General features: G+C 56.9%; 1 protein-coding gene across 3 annotated transcripts; it reads left to right on the top strand.

The window, feature by feature from the left end:
- Positions 1-42: 42 nt before the first annotated feature.
- ATPAF2 (ATP synthase mitochondrial F1 complex assembly factor 2) lies at positions 43-13,725 on the top strand. 3 transcript variants are annotated; one of them, XM_061176255.1, is made up of 10 exons: positions 43-351; positions 6,107-6,151; positions 6,393-6,538; positions 7,501-7,598; positions 7,883-7,987; positions 9,008-9,088; positions 10,609-10,721; positions 11,066-11,181; positions 12,875-13,059; positions 13,335-13,725. In XM_061176255.1, exons 1-9 carry the CDS (start codon positions 219-221, stop codon positions 13,010-13,012), a joined length of 975 nt encoding a protein of 324 aa, XP_061032238.1. In that variant the 5' UTR covers positions 43-218; the 3' UTR covers positions 13,013-13,059; positions 13,335-13,725. The 3 variants fall into 3 exon arrangements, with proteins under 3 accessions (XP_061032238.1, XP_061032237.1, XP_061032239.1); XM_061176254.1 differs by having other exon boundaries at positions 12,875-13,724; XM_061176256.1 differs by lacking the exon at positions 7,883-7,987 and having other exon boundaries at positions 12,875-13,722.
- Positions 13,726-13,807: the final 82 nt, after the last annotated feature.

The following is a 13,807-nucleotide window of genomic DNA, read 5'->3' as shown; positions in this document are numbered from 1 at the left end:
GATTGGCTGCGGCGTGCGCTGAGGCGCGCGGCGACGGCGCGCCGCGAGTGTCGTGCGCAACATGGCGGCGCCCAGCGAGGCTGAGGACGCCGGCGGCCGGTGAGAAGCTCCGGCCGTCGGTGAAGCTTTGTGCGGCCCGAGCGCGCAGCGTGCGGTCCCTCCGCTCCGTGTTCCCCGCGCTCAGGTCTCGCGCGGTCGTCCTCCCAGGCCCCCGCGCGATGTGGAGGAGCTGCCTCCGGCTGCGGGGCGGGGGTCGCCACCTCCTGAACTGCCCCCGGGGTGGCCTCACCGCCTCCGAGGGGCCGGGGCCAAAACCCCCGGCCCGCGCCCGGGCCTACGCGCCGCCGGCAGGTGAGGGAGGCTAGGGCGGAGCAGGCTGAGGAGTCGGCCGTACAGGGTCACAGGTCGGAAGGGAAGCCCCGGCAAGGGCAGGGACCGCCCCAGGGCGCACGCGCGTCGTTTTCTTTGGCACGTGTGGCTTTTCTCTCTTCCATTAGGAAAGCAGAAGTCATCCTTGTTTTCAGGCGGGGAAATTCGGGCTCTGGGTCGGGATTGCCCCAAGGGAGCAGAGCAAACTCTGAGAGGTTTGCGGGGTAAAGGCCGGTCTGCCGGGCTGCTTTCTGTGTCCCCGCGACCCGGCACCGAAGGGACCTGGAGCCCGGGCTTTCAGTCTTCCATCGCGGCCGCTGTCTCCGCAGCTGTCCTGACCCTTACTCCTACTGCCCTCCCACGACCCCTGCTATCTGCTAAGGAGTTAACACCCGGTGCCTTCTTCCTCCCCTTCCGACTGAGATGAGGCTTAGGAGAAGGTAGTGGCTCTTTCGTTGCTTCTGGGGAGAGGTTTTAGGGGTAAGAGTGGGAGTGACTCCTTTGAGTGAAGATAGTAAAGCTCTCCTTCCAGTCACTCAGTATTGATGTGCTGAGGGCGGGAGGCACCGTTGTCTTCAAGAGAGACGTAGCCTCCACCTAGGTGATGTTCAGTGTCGAGTGCAGAAGGTTATAACACCCTGGTTAAACAGTAGCCTATATCCTGTGTGAGGGAAGTACAAAGAAGCACCTATTCCCACCTTGGGGGTTTTGAGGGTCTAGAAAGGGTCTTGGGTGAAAGGACATTTAAGCTGAGTCTTGACAGACGAGAAGGAGCTCGGTGTAGAGGAGCAGGGAGGGTGGAACGCGGGCGGCTGGAACACGTCCAGAGGTGGCAGCGGGTGAGGGAGCTTGCTGTGACACTGCCTGATTTAGGAAATCTAGAGCTCCACAGGCAGCTTGGCATCGTGGCAGAAGCACATACGTGGGGTGTGATGCTGCTGAACCAGGAGCTGTGTGATCTTAGGCATGTGACTGCTTCGTTTGGACATCATTTTCCTCTGTGAGTTGAAGGGCTAGGTTGTCTCTGAGCGCCCTTCTGTTCCATAATTTTATACAAATGGGGAAGAGGAATGGATGTAGCAGGGAGCGGAGATCTCACCTGTCAGGGCCCAGGTGAAGGGCCTGGAGGTGATCCATGAAGAGCCAGTAAAGGGGAAGGAGGAAGGGCATCTGTGACCGTGTGATTTATGATGAGAAATGTACACATTTGGTCATTTTCTTGTACTGGCATACATCTCCTAAAACCCTTGTAGTTTACTAAGTAATGAGAGCTGTGGGAGAATCTTTTGTTAAAATAGTCGGTCTTCTGTCCTAAAATAGCTCCCGAGTGATAAAGGTGAAAGGAGGGTCTTATTACTCATAACAAGCCCCTTTCAACCACACCTGAGCGTATGTTAACAAGGTGACTTTTTCCTTAGGGAAAGCCCCTAAGGATGGCGGCTGATTGCCAGGGGAACCAAACACACTTGATTAGAGGGTTGGAAGTTTCAGCCCCACCCCCTGACCTCTGGGAAAGGGAGAGGGACTGGAGATTGAATGGAGGTTGATCACTAATTACCTGTGATTTAATCAGTCATGCCTGTGTAATGAAGCCTCCATAAAACCCCTGAACTATGGGGTTTGGAGAGCTTCAAGGTTGGGGAACACATGGAGATGCAGGGAGGGTGCCCAGAGAGAGCATGGAAACTCGGCACCCTTTCCTCCATACCTTGCCCCACGCATCTCCTCCATTTGCCTGTCCCCGAGTTGTATCCTTTTGTAGTAAACTGGTACTCTAGTAAGTAAACTGTTCTCCTAAGTGCCATCAGCTGTTCTAGCAAGCTAATCTTGCAGGACATTAGTCTTGTAGGACTGAGTCCTTAATCTATGGGATCCAGCGCTGTCTCCAGGTGGGTAGTGTCAGAATTGAGTCAGTTGTAGGACACTCAGCTGGTGTCTCAGAGTTGATCAGTGGTATCCGATTGGTAGGGATCCCTAACCCTAACCGCCCCCCCTCCACGTTTGGAGCATAGTATCTGTGTGAGGGTGTAAAGGAAAACGGGAGCGTTGTTTTTCCTTTACAGCACCCCAGGGAGGCAGCACACGAGCGAAGGGAACACGTTCAGGAATTCCCTTAAGTTTCCTCAGTCAGTGGGTTCATCCAGTTGGTGGGTGCCACTTGCCATCATGGTGGCACTGACCTGCGCCTGTTCCTTTCTACTGCAGACTTGCTAGCTTCGGCTCTTGGTAGGTAGTCAAACGTGGAGGAAGATGAGAGTGGGTGAAAGAGTGCCGAGCAGTGGGACGGAGCGTCTCGCACCGACCTGAGCGCTCTGCCTTTCCGGTCTGAGCGTCTGTGCGTCTTTGGAGGAGTGAAAGGTTAAACCCAAGTGGTGGCTTCTCCATGAAGACTTGGAGAGGCAAGTAGATTGAACCTGGCTCCTTAGGGACGGCCGTGCCATTGAAGGTTGTCGGAAGGCGAGGAGGGGGTTAGGAGAGGGTCACCGGACTGTGTGGCGTCCAGCCCCGTACCAGCTCTTGGAGCCGTCAGCCGCTCAGAGGGGAAGGTGTTCGGAGAGGCTGCCTGTCCAGCTGAGGACGACACCGGTGAAGGCAAGGCTGGAGGTCTCCTCTGTTGACAAGTTGTCTGTCGCCTGCACAAGTGGTTTAGCTTCTCAGTCTCTGCCCCGTCTTCAGAGGCTGCTTGTGCTGGGTTGAGGCAGATGCTGTAGATAAGGAGGCCGGCCTGCCACCTGTTTTTGTTAATAAAGGTTTATTGGAACCCAGCCCTGCTCATTCACTGACATGCATCTAGGGCTGCTTTCACCACAGTGCAGAGTTGGCTGGTTGCACCAGAGACTAGATGGCCTGCAAAGCCTAAAATACTTTATTTGGCTGTTTGCAGAAGTTTGCCAACCCCTGCTCTGGATGCTAGAGCAATTTGGAAAAAAAGGTGTGTTTAGTCATTTTGCCCATTTATATTAATTTATGTGGTAGATACGTTTGGCCTGAAGAATTTTTTAACAGCTTTATTGAGATATAATGCACTTACAGTTCACTCAAAGTGTACAATTCAGTGGTTTTTAGTATACTCAAACGGATTGTGCAGCCATCGATTCTAGAACATTCTTATTACCCCAAAGAATCCCTGTACCCTTTAGCTACCACTCTCCGAGTACCCCCTCAATCCCTCCAGGCCTAGACAACCACTACTTTACTCTCTGTATCTGTAGATTTCCCTAGTTTGGATATTTCATATAAATGGAATGTGGTTTTTTTTGACTGTCTTTTTTTCATTTAGCATGTTTTCAAGGTTTATCCCAGGGGTAGCATGTGTCAGTACTCCATTCTTTTTCACAGCTGATAATATTCCATTGTAGGGACATACCATGTCTTATTTATGCAGTCATCCATTGGTGAGCATTTGGGTGGTTTCCATCTTTTGGCTGTTCTGAATGCCTCTGTAAACACTTGAGTACAGGTTTTTGTTTGGGCGTATGTTTTCATTTCTCACAGGCAGGTATCTAAGAGTAGAATTGCTGGATCAAATGGTACCTAACTTTCTGAGGAACTGCCACCCTGCTTTCCAAGGTGGCATTTCCACCAGCAATGTATGAAGGTCCCAATTTCTCAACCTCCTTCCCAACATCTGTGTTTTTGATCATAGCCATCCTAGTGGGTATGAAGTGGTGTCTCGGGGCTTTGCTTTGCATTTCCCTGATGATGAATGATGTCAAACATCTTTTCGTGTGCTTTTTGGGCACTTGCACATTTTCTTTGGAGAAATGTCTATTCAGATACTTTGACCATTTCTTAGTTGGGTTGTCTTTTTACTATTGAATTGCAAGAGTTCTTTATATAGCTGGCCTGAAGAATTCTGATACTTGAAAACGCTCCGTCACGGCCGCCCCAGGATTATGGGTAGAGGGACCCCAAGTCAGAATCTAGCGTTAAGGCTTAAGGCCCGCCAGGTGGCACTGTCTAGAAAGAGAAGGGTGTTGAGGCAGCTCTGGGAAGGCACGTCCTCTGTTCCCGGTGCGCCATGGTGCTTGCAGTTCTGAGGCTTTGAGTCTTTCCAAAGCAAAGGCCAGCCCGGAAATTGAGGCTGGTAGAAGGATCACTCACTGGTCTGTGAAGCCTGGGACAGGAGGAGGAGTGTCCGGCGAAGTGACACAGAGAATCGCCTGTTTCTTTATATGTATTGAAGCAACCTCGCAGGAGAAAGGGACCCAGTGGACATTAATTTCCAGTTCAGCACTCTTCACAGGAGCAGCTTGTTAATGTTCTCCGCCTATATAGCCTGGTTTCTTGTGGCCAGCTTTTAAAATTCAATGCTTTTTCACATACCCATTTCTTTGTATCTACATGGTCCTTAAAATTGTCACTTAAAAGTCACCAAGTGTGGTTTTGCCACAGAAACACACGGTCTGTAAAGGGGGTGATTCATACTCAAAATAGACCCGTTCTGTGTGATCCTACAAGCCTAGCCTGTCTCCTGCCTGTAAGGATGGGGTTTCCATTGCTGGTAGCTCGCCTTGTATCACTGAGGATATGGGTGCTTCATAGGCTCGTAGTCTCATGACTTGTCTTATGAGACCCAAGACTTTGGAGGGTCCAGGGAGAAAACCTCCATCTTTTGACATTGTTGCGGAGCATGGATCCCGCCAAGTGACTTTTCCAGATCCCGGTCTCGTTGCCTGTGTGAACCCCCAACTTGGCTCCCCCACCCTCCTCACCGGGACCTGCCGGCCTCCTCCCCAGATCTGGGCCTCTCCAGCCATTGTCTGCCGGGTGCTGCAGGCCTGCCCTGCTCACCGCCTTTCTAGTTCCAAAGCCTGCTCTCCTGACCTGTAAGCTGTTCCTTCTGCTGGGAGCTACACACGCGCACGCACGCACGCACGCACGCACACACACACACACACACACACACGAAAGCCATCAGCACAGTTGGGCCTGCCCTGCTCTTCTGCAGCTCTCAGGTACCATCTAGCTGCTTGGAGGTCTTCCTTTGGCCCAGACGAGATGAGGCTTCTTGGGTTTAGTGTCCATCTTCCCACGAGACGGTACGCGCCTCGAGGGCAGGGTCGCTTTGAGTCCTGCCCTGGAAGGGGGTTAGTCGTCACCAGGTTTGCTCCAGGACTGGGGTTTGCCCTCCCCTCAGCGCAGCCCTGAACCCGCCTGGCCGGCCTCTCTGATCAGGCACAGAGGTGGGCCTGGCCGGGACAGAGGAGGGGGGCAGAGGGAAGAAGACCCCCTCGTGGGAGACATCGCTGTCCCGGCAGCTTTGGGAGGTTCAGCCTGTGCTGTCAGTCTCTGCCCCATCCTTTCCTTGGCCCCCAGGTCTCTTGGGCCCATTTGCCATGGCCGTGTGGGGCGTGTGGTAGAATGCTCTGCCGTGCCGGCAGGGTGGGTCCCTCCCCCAGGGATGAGTCAGCCTTCAGATCCCCCTGCCCCCCACTTCCTGCCTGGTCTGGCTTTGGACTTGCTGCCCAGCCAGGCACTGGAGAACATGCTGGACATCGTCTGGGCACCCCGACCGAGGCCTCCAGAAAGACGCAGGGGCCTCCAGTCTCGTGTCGGCGGGGCTGCTGCTCCTAGCCTGTTACTCAGAAGCCACTGATCCGTGTGGAGTGGGGAGACCCTTGGGCGCTGTGTGGAAGTCAGGGTGGTCAGTCAGCATCAGCAGTGATGGTACAAGCTCCTCCTGAGCTGTCTCCCCAGCATTTTAAATTGCACTTTTGAAAAATTTTTCCAACAGAAAGGAAGAGGTTCTATCAGAATGTCAGCATCACACAGGGTGAAGGTGAGTGTCTGGAATTTTCACTGCCTCTTTTGTTTCTGTGAATGGGTGGAAACACTTTTCACCTCCAGCCAGCTCCTCGGTGAGCTTGGCCTTGGCGCTCTCGTCGGATGTGTTTTTGTAAGCCACCCACCCCCCAGAAGGGGCTCGGGGCGTCTTTGCACCGAATCAAGTAGCTAAATATAGGGGTGGTCACTCGATTCTGCTTATTAACCCCTGAGAGGTTTTCATCTGATCTTTCAAGATGGCTTTGAGATCAATCTGGACCACAGGAAGCTGAGGACTCCCCAAGCCAAGCTCTTCACCGTCCCCAGCGAGGCCCTGGCCGTCGCTGTGGCCACTGAGTGGGACTCCCAGCAGGACACCATCAAGGCGTACACCATGCACCTGGTAACAGGTCGCAGCCCGTGCCCGAGGCTGCCACGGCCTTCGTGGGGCACCGGGCAGAATTGGGGATCCTGTCCCGATTTCGATAAGGCCCTGCGGGCTGTGGGCACCCACCCCGCCCCGCCCCCACCCCCAGGGCCTGGTTCCTCCCTGGCCGCCAGCTCTCTTATTTCCCTCGGGGGCAGCGGGTCCTTTGTTTTGTCAGCTCTGAGGGTCTGTGACGGTCCGGGTCACGTGCTGGTCATGCCTGCTGTCCATCTCCTCAGCAGCACGTAGCCAGCCTGGCCTCAGCTCAGTTGGCACTCAGCAGGGTTGGTGGCGGTGCCGACCCTCCCCGAGAAGCTGGCCTCCCTGAGGCCCGAGAGGAGCAGCTGGGGGAGGGGCCCACTCGGTCACCTTGGGCAACTTGCCGCCCCTTGGGCAAGGTCCCCCCCTGAAAAGTGGGTGGTGGTCAGGATGGGACGAGACGATGCGTCGCGAGTCTGTGCTTCCCGGCACATGGACCCAGGCCCCAGGCGGGCTCCTCAGCCTCTCCGCCCGCGTGCCAGCTCCCCTGGACTGTCCAGGGAATAGGGGACACGGGCTGCAGACGGAGCCTTCGGGTAGCTCAGCAGCCTGCGGGCCACAAGGCAGATCTGGAAAAACTGTCCTGCCCCTGGGTTGGCTGGCTTGTCCCCTGCTTTCTGAGGCGTCGGGGAGTTGGCGGGTGAGCTTCTCAGCCAGATCCGGGAATGCTTCCACGTCGCCTTCGCTGAACCTGACTCCCTGGGCCTGGGTTCCCACGTCTCTGAAATGGTTACAATAATAGTACCTCCTGGAAAGGGTTGTGGTGAGGATTGAATTAAACACCGCAGAGCCTGGTAGTACAGAGACTGAGACCTTGGGGGAGTTCATTGTTCCTGGGGCCTGGGCAGTGTCCTCGGGACCGGCCGTGCTGACGGGCTCTCTCTCTGCCTTTGACCCAGACCACACTGTGCAACACGTCTCTAGACAACCCGACCCAGCGAGGCAAGGACCAGCTCATCCAGGCAGCCGCAAAGTTCCTGGACACTGACACCGTCTGGTAATGGACGTGTGGGCGGCCTCCCCGGGGCCTGAGCGAGTCCCTCGGCCTGTTTGCCCAGAGCCTTCTCAGTGGAGGAGAGAGCAGGCCCTTACCTCCTCAGCACTCAGCTGCTCTGCAGACCCCGGGCGGGAGGGCGCGGGCTGCCTCAGGGTCCGGCCGGCCCTCTCCCAGAGCCAGCAGCTGTCCCCTGGCCTGGGGCGGGGCAGGCTGGTGGCCTCTGCAGCTCTCACAGGCTGCAGGACCCAGGGGGTCATGTCCGGCCACCGCACGTTCTCACGTAGGCCGCCTGCTCGTCACTTGTCCGCTGGGTCACGGATGGCCCGACCTTGGCATCCAGCAGCTGGCCTCCTCGTCTGCATCCTCCCTGCGCCCGGGTTCTTTAGCGGGTGGGTTGGGGGTGTTGACAGAAGTGGAAGGAACAACTGAGCAGCCCCGTGTCTGCCGCCCGAATGCTCCGGCACCTGGGAACCTCCAGGGTGGCACGTGAAATCGGCACTGGGGCGAGGGAACAGAGATGCCCCTGCAGAGGCCGCTGGCACTGCTGTTGGAAAGTCCGCGCCGTTTGCGTTAGGGACCGTTTGGTTACAGGGAACAGCACCCTTCCAGCCCAGCTCAGAGAAGGGGGGTTTTCTTGGAGACCATCCCAGTACTGAGAGCAGATGCAGGTGGGAGCCCCCTCTGCCCTGGGGGCCACTCCTCTCCCCTGGGCAGCCGCCACCCCGCACCCTCGTGACCTCGCTGCCACTTCTGCTCACACCAGCCTGGCCTCCCCGGCACCCCCTCAGATTTCCGTCCCAGGAGGCCTTGCAGCTCAGCTCCCCTCAGCTGACCTCATCTCTGTCTCTTGGTCAGAACAGTGGTGCGGCCTGGCATCGGTGGTGCCGGGCAGGGCCGCTGGCGGCCGCATCTGTAGCTGGGAGGAACGTGGGCAGTCAGGCAGCTGGTCCGTGGCCGGGGCGCCGCCTCTTGGGAGGGGCTGGCAGGCAGGACGAGTGACTGAGCTGCTGGCCCAGCATCCTGGGACCAAGGGGGTGTGGGTCTGGGGACAGTGTTAGTGTTGAGAGCAGCGCCAGGGCAGCACTGCAGGCAGTGACCTGGCGATAACTGGGGATGTTCGGGACAGCGGGTCTCAAACTCAAGCTTACGCAGAACCCCTGGAGGGCTTGTGAAGCTGCAGGTTGCTGGTCTCCACCCCCAGAGGGCGGGGCCTGAGGATGTGCACTTCCAGCAAGGTCCAGGGTGAGCCCTGGGCCACACTTTGAGAACCACTGCTTTAGGGGAAAGGCTTGGGGGCGGGGGTAGGGGGTGGAGAGGTCTTCTGCTGTTGCGTTTTGTGTATCTGTGTCTGTCACTGGATGAGAGAATTGTACTTTTTTATTAATGGAGGTGCTTTTGCACTGAATTAGCTACAGGGTGGAAGAACCAGAGACGCTGGTGGAGCTGCAGAGGAACGAGTGGGACCCGGTCATAGGCTGGGCCGAGAGGAGGTGAGCCGCTCGGCGCTGGGCAGGCCAGGGTCCAGGCCGTGCTGGACAGCCGGGGCCCTGAGCTGGTCAGCGTTCTAAGTTCAGAGCACCCAGGGGACGCAGGACAGGGCCACCTTGGGGGAAAATGCTGTTCAGTGCTTCTGCCCCCATTGGCTGTGTGACCTTGGGCTAGTGACTTGATCTCTCTGAGCTTCCTTGTCTGTGAGTGGGGCTCATAATCCCTACCTCCCAGGGTGTCGCGGGGTGTACGCGAAGTGATACACCCTGCTTGGCACACAGTGAATGCTCGCGTTGGCAGTTGCCGTCCTGCTCATTGTCACAGGTGCTGTACAATCGTACACACAATCACAAAGCAGCGTGTGTGATCCGGACACACGGAGAAAAGTCTGGACAGGTGAACCTGTGGGTGGGAGGTTTCCAGGGATTGATGATGCCCAATGCTTTTCCTTAGCAGGAAGACTCTTGTGCAGAATTGAACAGACCATTGATGTGGCAAAGTTGTTTCAGTTTCATTTCATTCCCAGGGGATTCGCAAAGGGCTCTGACCCTGTGCTCCCTTGACCACAGTATTTTGTAAATGTGCGTACACGGAGTGGTTTTGGCATAGCGTTTTTTATCTGTACGCGTTTCCTGAGCGCCCACGATGTGTCGGCATCCTTGGGTTTTGTAGTAAGAGGCATAGCCAGTGTGCTGAAGGATCAGATAAAACCGAACGACTAGATGCCATGTGAGAACTGCAGAGATGCGATGCCATTTTGGAGTCCAGTGAAATGGAACAATAGTTTGGTGCCTACAGGCCTTTGCTATGGTACAAAATGGTCAGCTTTTTGTGGCAGTTGAAATTTCTCACCCGTAACAGATTACAGGAAAACGTGGCCACTTCCTGTGTTCCATTTGTACTATTGAAAATTTCAGAAAGACTGTTTCTAAACCAATGGGAAAAATCAGTGATATATGAAAGGAAATTACAAAAATTGCTTTTATTCCATTGTTTTTTCCTGCATTTTATGTAGTTAAGATTGTTCTTGAAAATGTATCGTTCTTGAAGCTAGCTCGTGTCCCAGACCAAAAACAGTGCCTTGTGTGGTAGAGGCTTAATAAATGTGTGAAAAAATGATTGCCTGATACAGGACATCCACAACTATTGTAAAGAAAATAATATTTAAAAGAAGTCTTTTATGGCTTATATGTGAACACTTTTCTGCAAAGGTTTGAAACGCAGGTAGCCCACAATTCTGATGGACGTTCAGGCCAGTGAATTAGAATTTCAGGAGCTATAAGTGACCCCCTGCTTCCTGACTTGCCAACTGTGCCTTCATCCAGAGCTGTTTCTTGCCCTTTTCTCTTGGTGACAGAAGGTTACTAGGTCAGGAGGCCACTGACTGCAGTGGCAGGTGCTGTCAGTAATCCCAGCTGGCCCCTTAAGGGACACACGTGTGCTCAGCAGGCTGGGGCTCTGCTTCTGGGCAGAAGCTGGGCTGCACAGCAGGACAGACAGACGTGCAGCCTCTTCCTTTCAGATACGGCATGAAGATCGGCTCCTCCACCAGCATCCTGGGGCCCAGCATCCCAGCCCGGACTCGGGAGGTGCTGGTCAGCCACCTGGCCTCTTACAACACGTGGGCCCTACAAGGTACGTGGTGCTTCCTGTCGGCCAGGGAGGACGGGCTGGGGGTGGAGGGCTGTCATGCTAAGCTGTCCCCTGGTCCACGGGCCAGCAGGTTCACACCCTCCCTGGGGGACGTGGCTCTCCCCTCTTCAGGAGTCTCCATTCAAGTCTCCCTGGCCTGGCTCGGGTCACGGGGTGGAGTGCTCGCTCCGATGGGCCGGGGCCCGCCCCAGGCAGGAGCAGAGCAGGGACCCCCGAGGGAGAGCAGAGCGCTCCTTGAGAAGCGTGGCGAAGGCTTTGTCCCCCGCCTGGCGACTGCCCTGTGTGGGATGGGGGCCCGGGGTCCTGACCTGGCTGTGTCCCTGCAGGGATTGAGTTTGTGGTGAGCCAGCTCAAGTCCATGGTGCTGACCTTGGGCCTGATCGACCTGCACCTGACGGTGGAGCAGGCCGTGCTGCTGTCGCGCCTGGAGGAGGCGTTCCAGGTGAGGCGCAGCCCCAAGGCAGACTCCCCGAAGGGCACCCCGCCGTGTACACGCGGAGCCCGGATGCTAAGGCCCGAGGCAGACTCCCCGAAGGGCACCCCGCCGTGTACACGTGGAGCCCGGATGCTAAGGCCCGAGGCAGACTCCCCGAAGGGCACCCCGCCGTGTACACGTGGAGCCCGGATGCTAAGGCCCGAGGCAGACTCCCCGAAGGGCACCCCGCCGTGTACACGCGGAGCCCGGATGCTAAGGCCCGAGGCAGACTCCCCGAAGGGCACCCCGCCGTGTACACGCGGAGCCCGGATGCTAAGGCCCGAGGCAGACTCCCCGAAGGGCACCCCGCCGTGTACACGTGGAGCCCGGATGCTAAGGCCCGTAGAGGTGTGGTCACGTCACAACGGTAGCAAACCGCGGCGGTGCTGCTCAGCCCTCCCTCACTGCCTCGCCGCCTCTTCTCAGCACCATGTCGGGCGAGGGCTCTTGTTTCCCATCTTGCACAGGAGGAATCTGAGGCGCGGGCGCCCCCTTAGATGATGCCGGAGGCGGGTCTTGGAGCCCCCCTCTGCGGGTGGAGGTTCAGGCACAACTGCAGGCTGGGCCCCCCAAGATGAGCAGGGGCCGCATGGGTGCTTCTGGAGGCTGGGCTTGCACACCTGGACGTGCGCACAGCGGGCCCCCGGGGCTGCTACTTGTGCACGTTTGGTTTAGGGGGCTCAGAATTAATAAGGCTTTGCTGCACTGCCGTTTGCGTTTTTTAACTCAGAATGATGGTGTTCTCTGCAGTCCCCTTGTCACTTCTGCAGCCTCAGAAGGTTAGTTGCTGTTACAAATTGGCTCCTAGCATGATGAAAAAACCCTTTTGTAATGACAGCATTTCCCAAGTTCGTCTAGTCATCCGCTCAGGAAAATGCCAGGGGATAAAACTGCTTCTGTGTTGTGAGAGGCCGGCTACTCTCTGGTGTGAGAAAGGGTTGGATGGGAAGAGGGCGATCTGGGCCTGGAGGCAGCAGCCAGGAAACCTGGTTTCCAGTCCGGGCTCTGCTTTTGGCTGCGGGGTCCGAGCGGGGCCATCATTCCCTGAACCTCACGTTCTACTCACCGCAAAACGGTTCTCTGAGAGTATAAAACGCCCTGCAGATGTTCTGGGCCACCTGAAATGCAGGTAGATCTCGAGTTCCTGGGTGGGGGGCGGGGGGCAGGCGGCCCACGCCTCTGGGCCCCTGGCCAGGGAGGGGCCTGCAGGGTGGGCTGGGGTCGCACTGACAGCCACGCTCAGGCCAGGGCTACTCCTGGAGAGAGAGTCTGCAGCCCTGCCTGGTGCAGACGTGCCGGCCTCTGCTGTCCTGGCCTCCCCCAGGAGCCCGGGCTGCAGCGACCGTGTGGCCCTGGCTGGTTTATTCATCCCCCCCACCACCGGGGCACTTGCAGCCCTGCCCAGCGAGGCAGCTCGCAGAGGGTGACACTTCGCCTCACGCCAGCCTCCCCGTGGGAAGGTCAGGCCCCAGGGGGAGATGCACGTGTGGCCGTACCCATGAGCACGGTGCCTGCTCTGCCCGCCCCCGCACCGCGTTTTCTCACCTCTCGCTCCCCCTGCGTGTCTCATGTTCGGGCGGGATCAGAGCCTACTCTCCTCAGCTATGGGACGTCGTGGCTCTGGCCGGTCATCCAGCGGCCTGTCCCGTCCTCTCCTCAGATCCAGAAGTGGGGCAACGTCGAGTGGGCCCACGACTACGAGGTGCAGGACCTGCGGGCGCGCACGGCCGCTGGCGCCCTCTTCGTGCACCTCTGCTCCGAGAGCTCGGCCGTCAAGCACAAGCTGCTGCAGGGGTGAGGGCAGGCCCCAAGCCACGCACCTGGTGGAGGCCATCTTGGGCCGAGGTAGGGGCATGGGTACGAGTGATTGTATTGAATGACTCTTCGCCTCAAAGCGCATGGAGCCTCCACTCATTGCTCCGGTCACCTCTGGGTCCCCGAGGCCACCCTGCCTACCCACAGGGCACGTGCTGCTGGGCCGGACCCTCCCACTGGGGAGCTTTCAGTGGCCCTCAGCCCCAAGGCTTTTGTTTTCCGGTTTTTAATCAAACAGTCTTTTAAAAATGAGTCCCTCTTGGTCCGAGCCATCTGTTTCTGTTTGTTTGTTCCTACTGTTTTAGCAAAAATGATTTACTCTTAAAAATAGAAAGTAGGGTTTCCCTGGTGGCGCAGTGGTTACGAATCCGCCAGGAGACACGGGTTCGAGCCCTGGTCCGGGAAGATCCCACATGCCGCGGAGCAACTAAGCCCGTGCGCCACAACTACTGAGCCTGCGCTCTAGAGCCCGAGAGCCACAACTACTGAGCCCACGTGCCACAACTACTGAGCCCTCGCGCCTAGAGCCCATGCTCCGCAACAAGAGAAGCCACGGCAATGAGAAGCCCGCGCACCGCAACGAAGAGTAGCCCCTGCTCGCCGCAACTAGAGAAAGCCCGCACACAGCATTGAAGACCCAACGCAGCCAAAAATAAATATAAATAAATTTTAAAATATATATTTAAAAAAATAGAAAGTAAACAATGTTTGTTGTTTCTGGGATAAAAGCCTGGGCAAGGCCACCTGATGTGCATATGACCTGCTCAGGGATCCCAAG

This window comes from Eubalaena glacialis, chromosome 19, assembly GCF_028564815.1.
Source record: "Eubalaena glacialis isolate mEubGla1 chromosome 19, mEubGla1.1.hap2.+ XY, whole genome shotgun sequence".
NCBI lineage: Eukaryota > Metazoa > Chordata > Mammalia > Artiodactyla > Balaenidae > Eubalaena > Eubalaena glacialis.
This window is presented reverse-complemented; position numbering and strand designations above follow the sequence as displayed.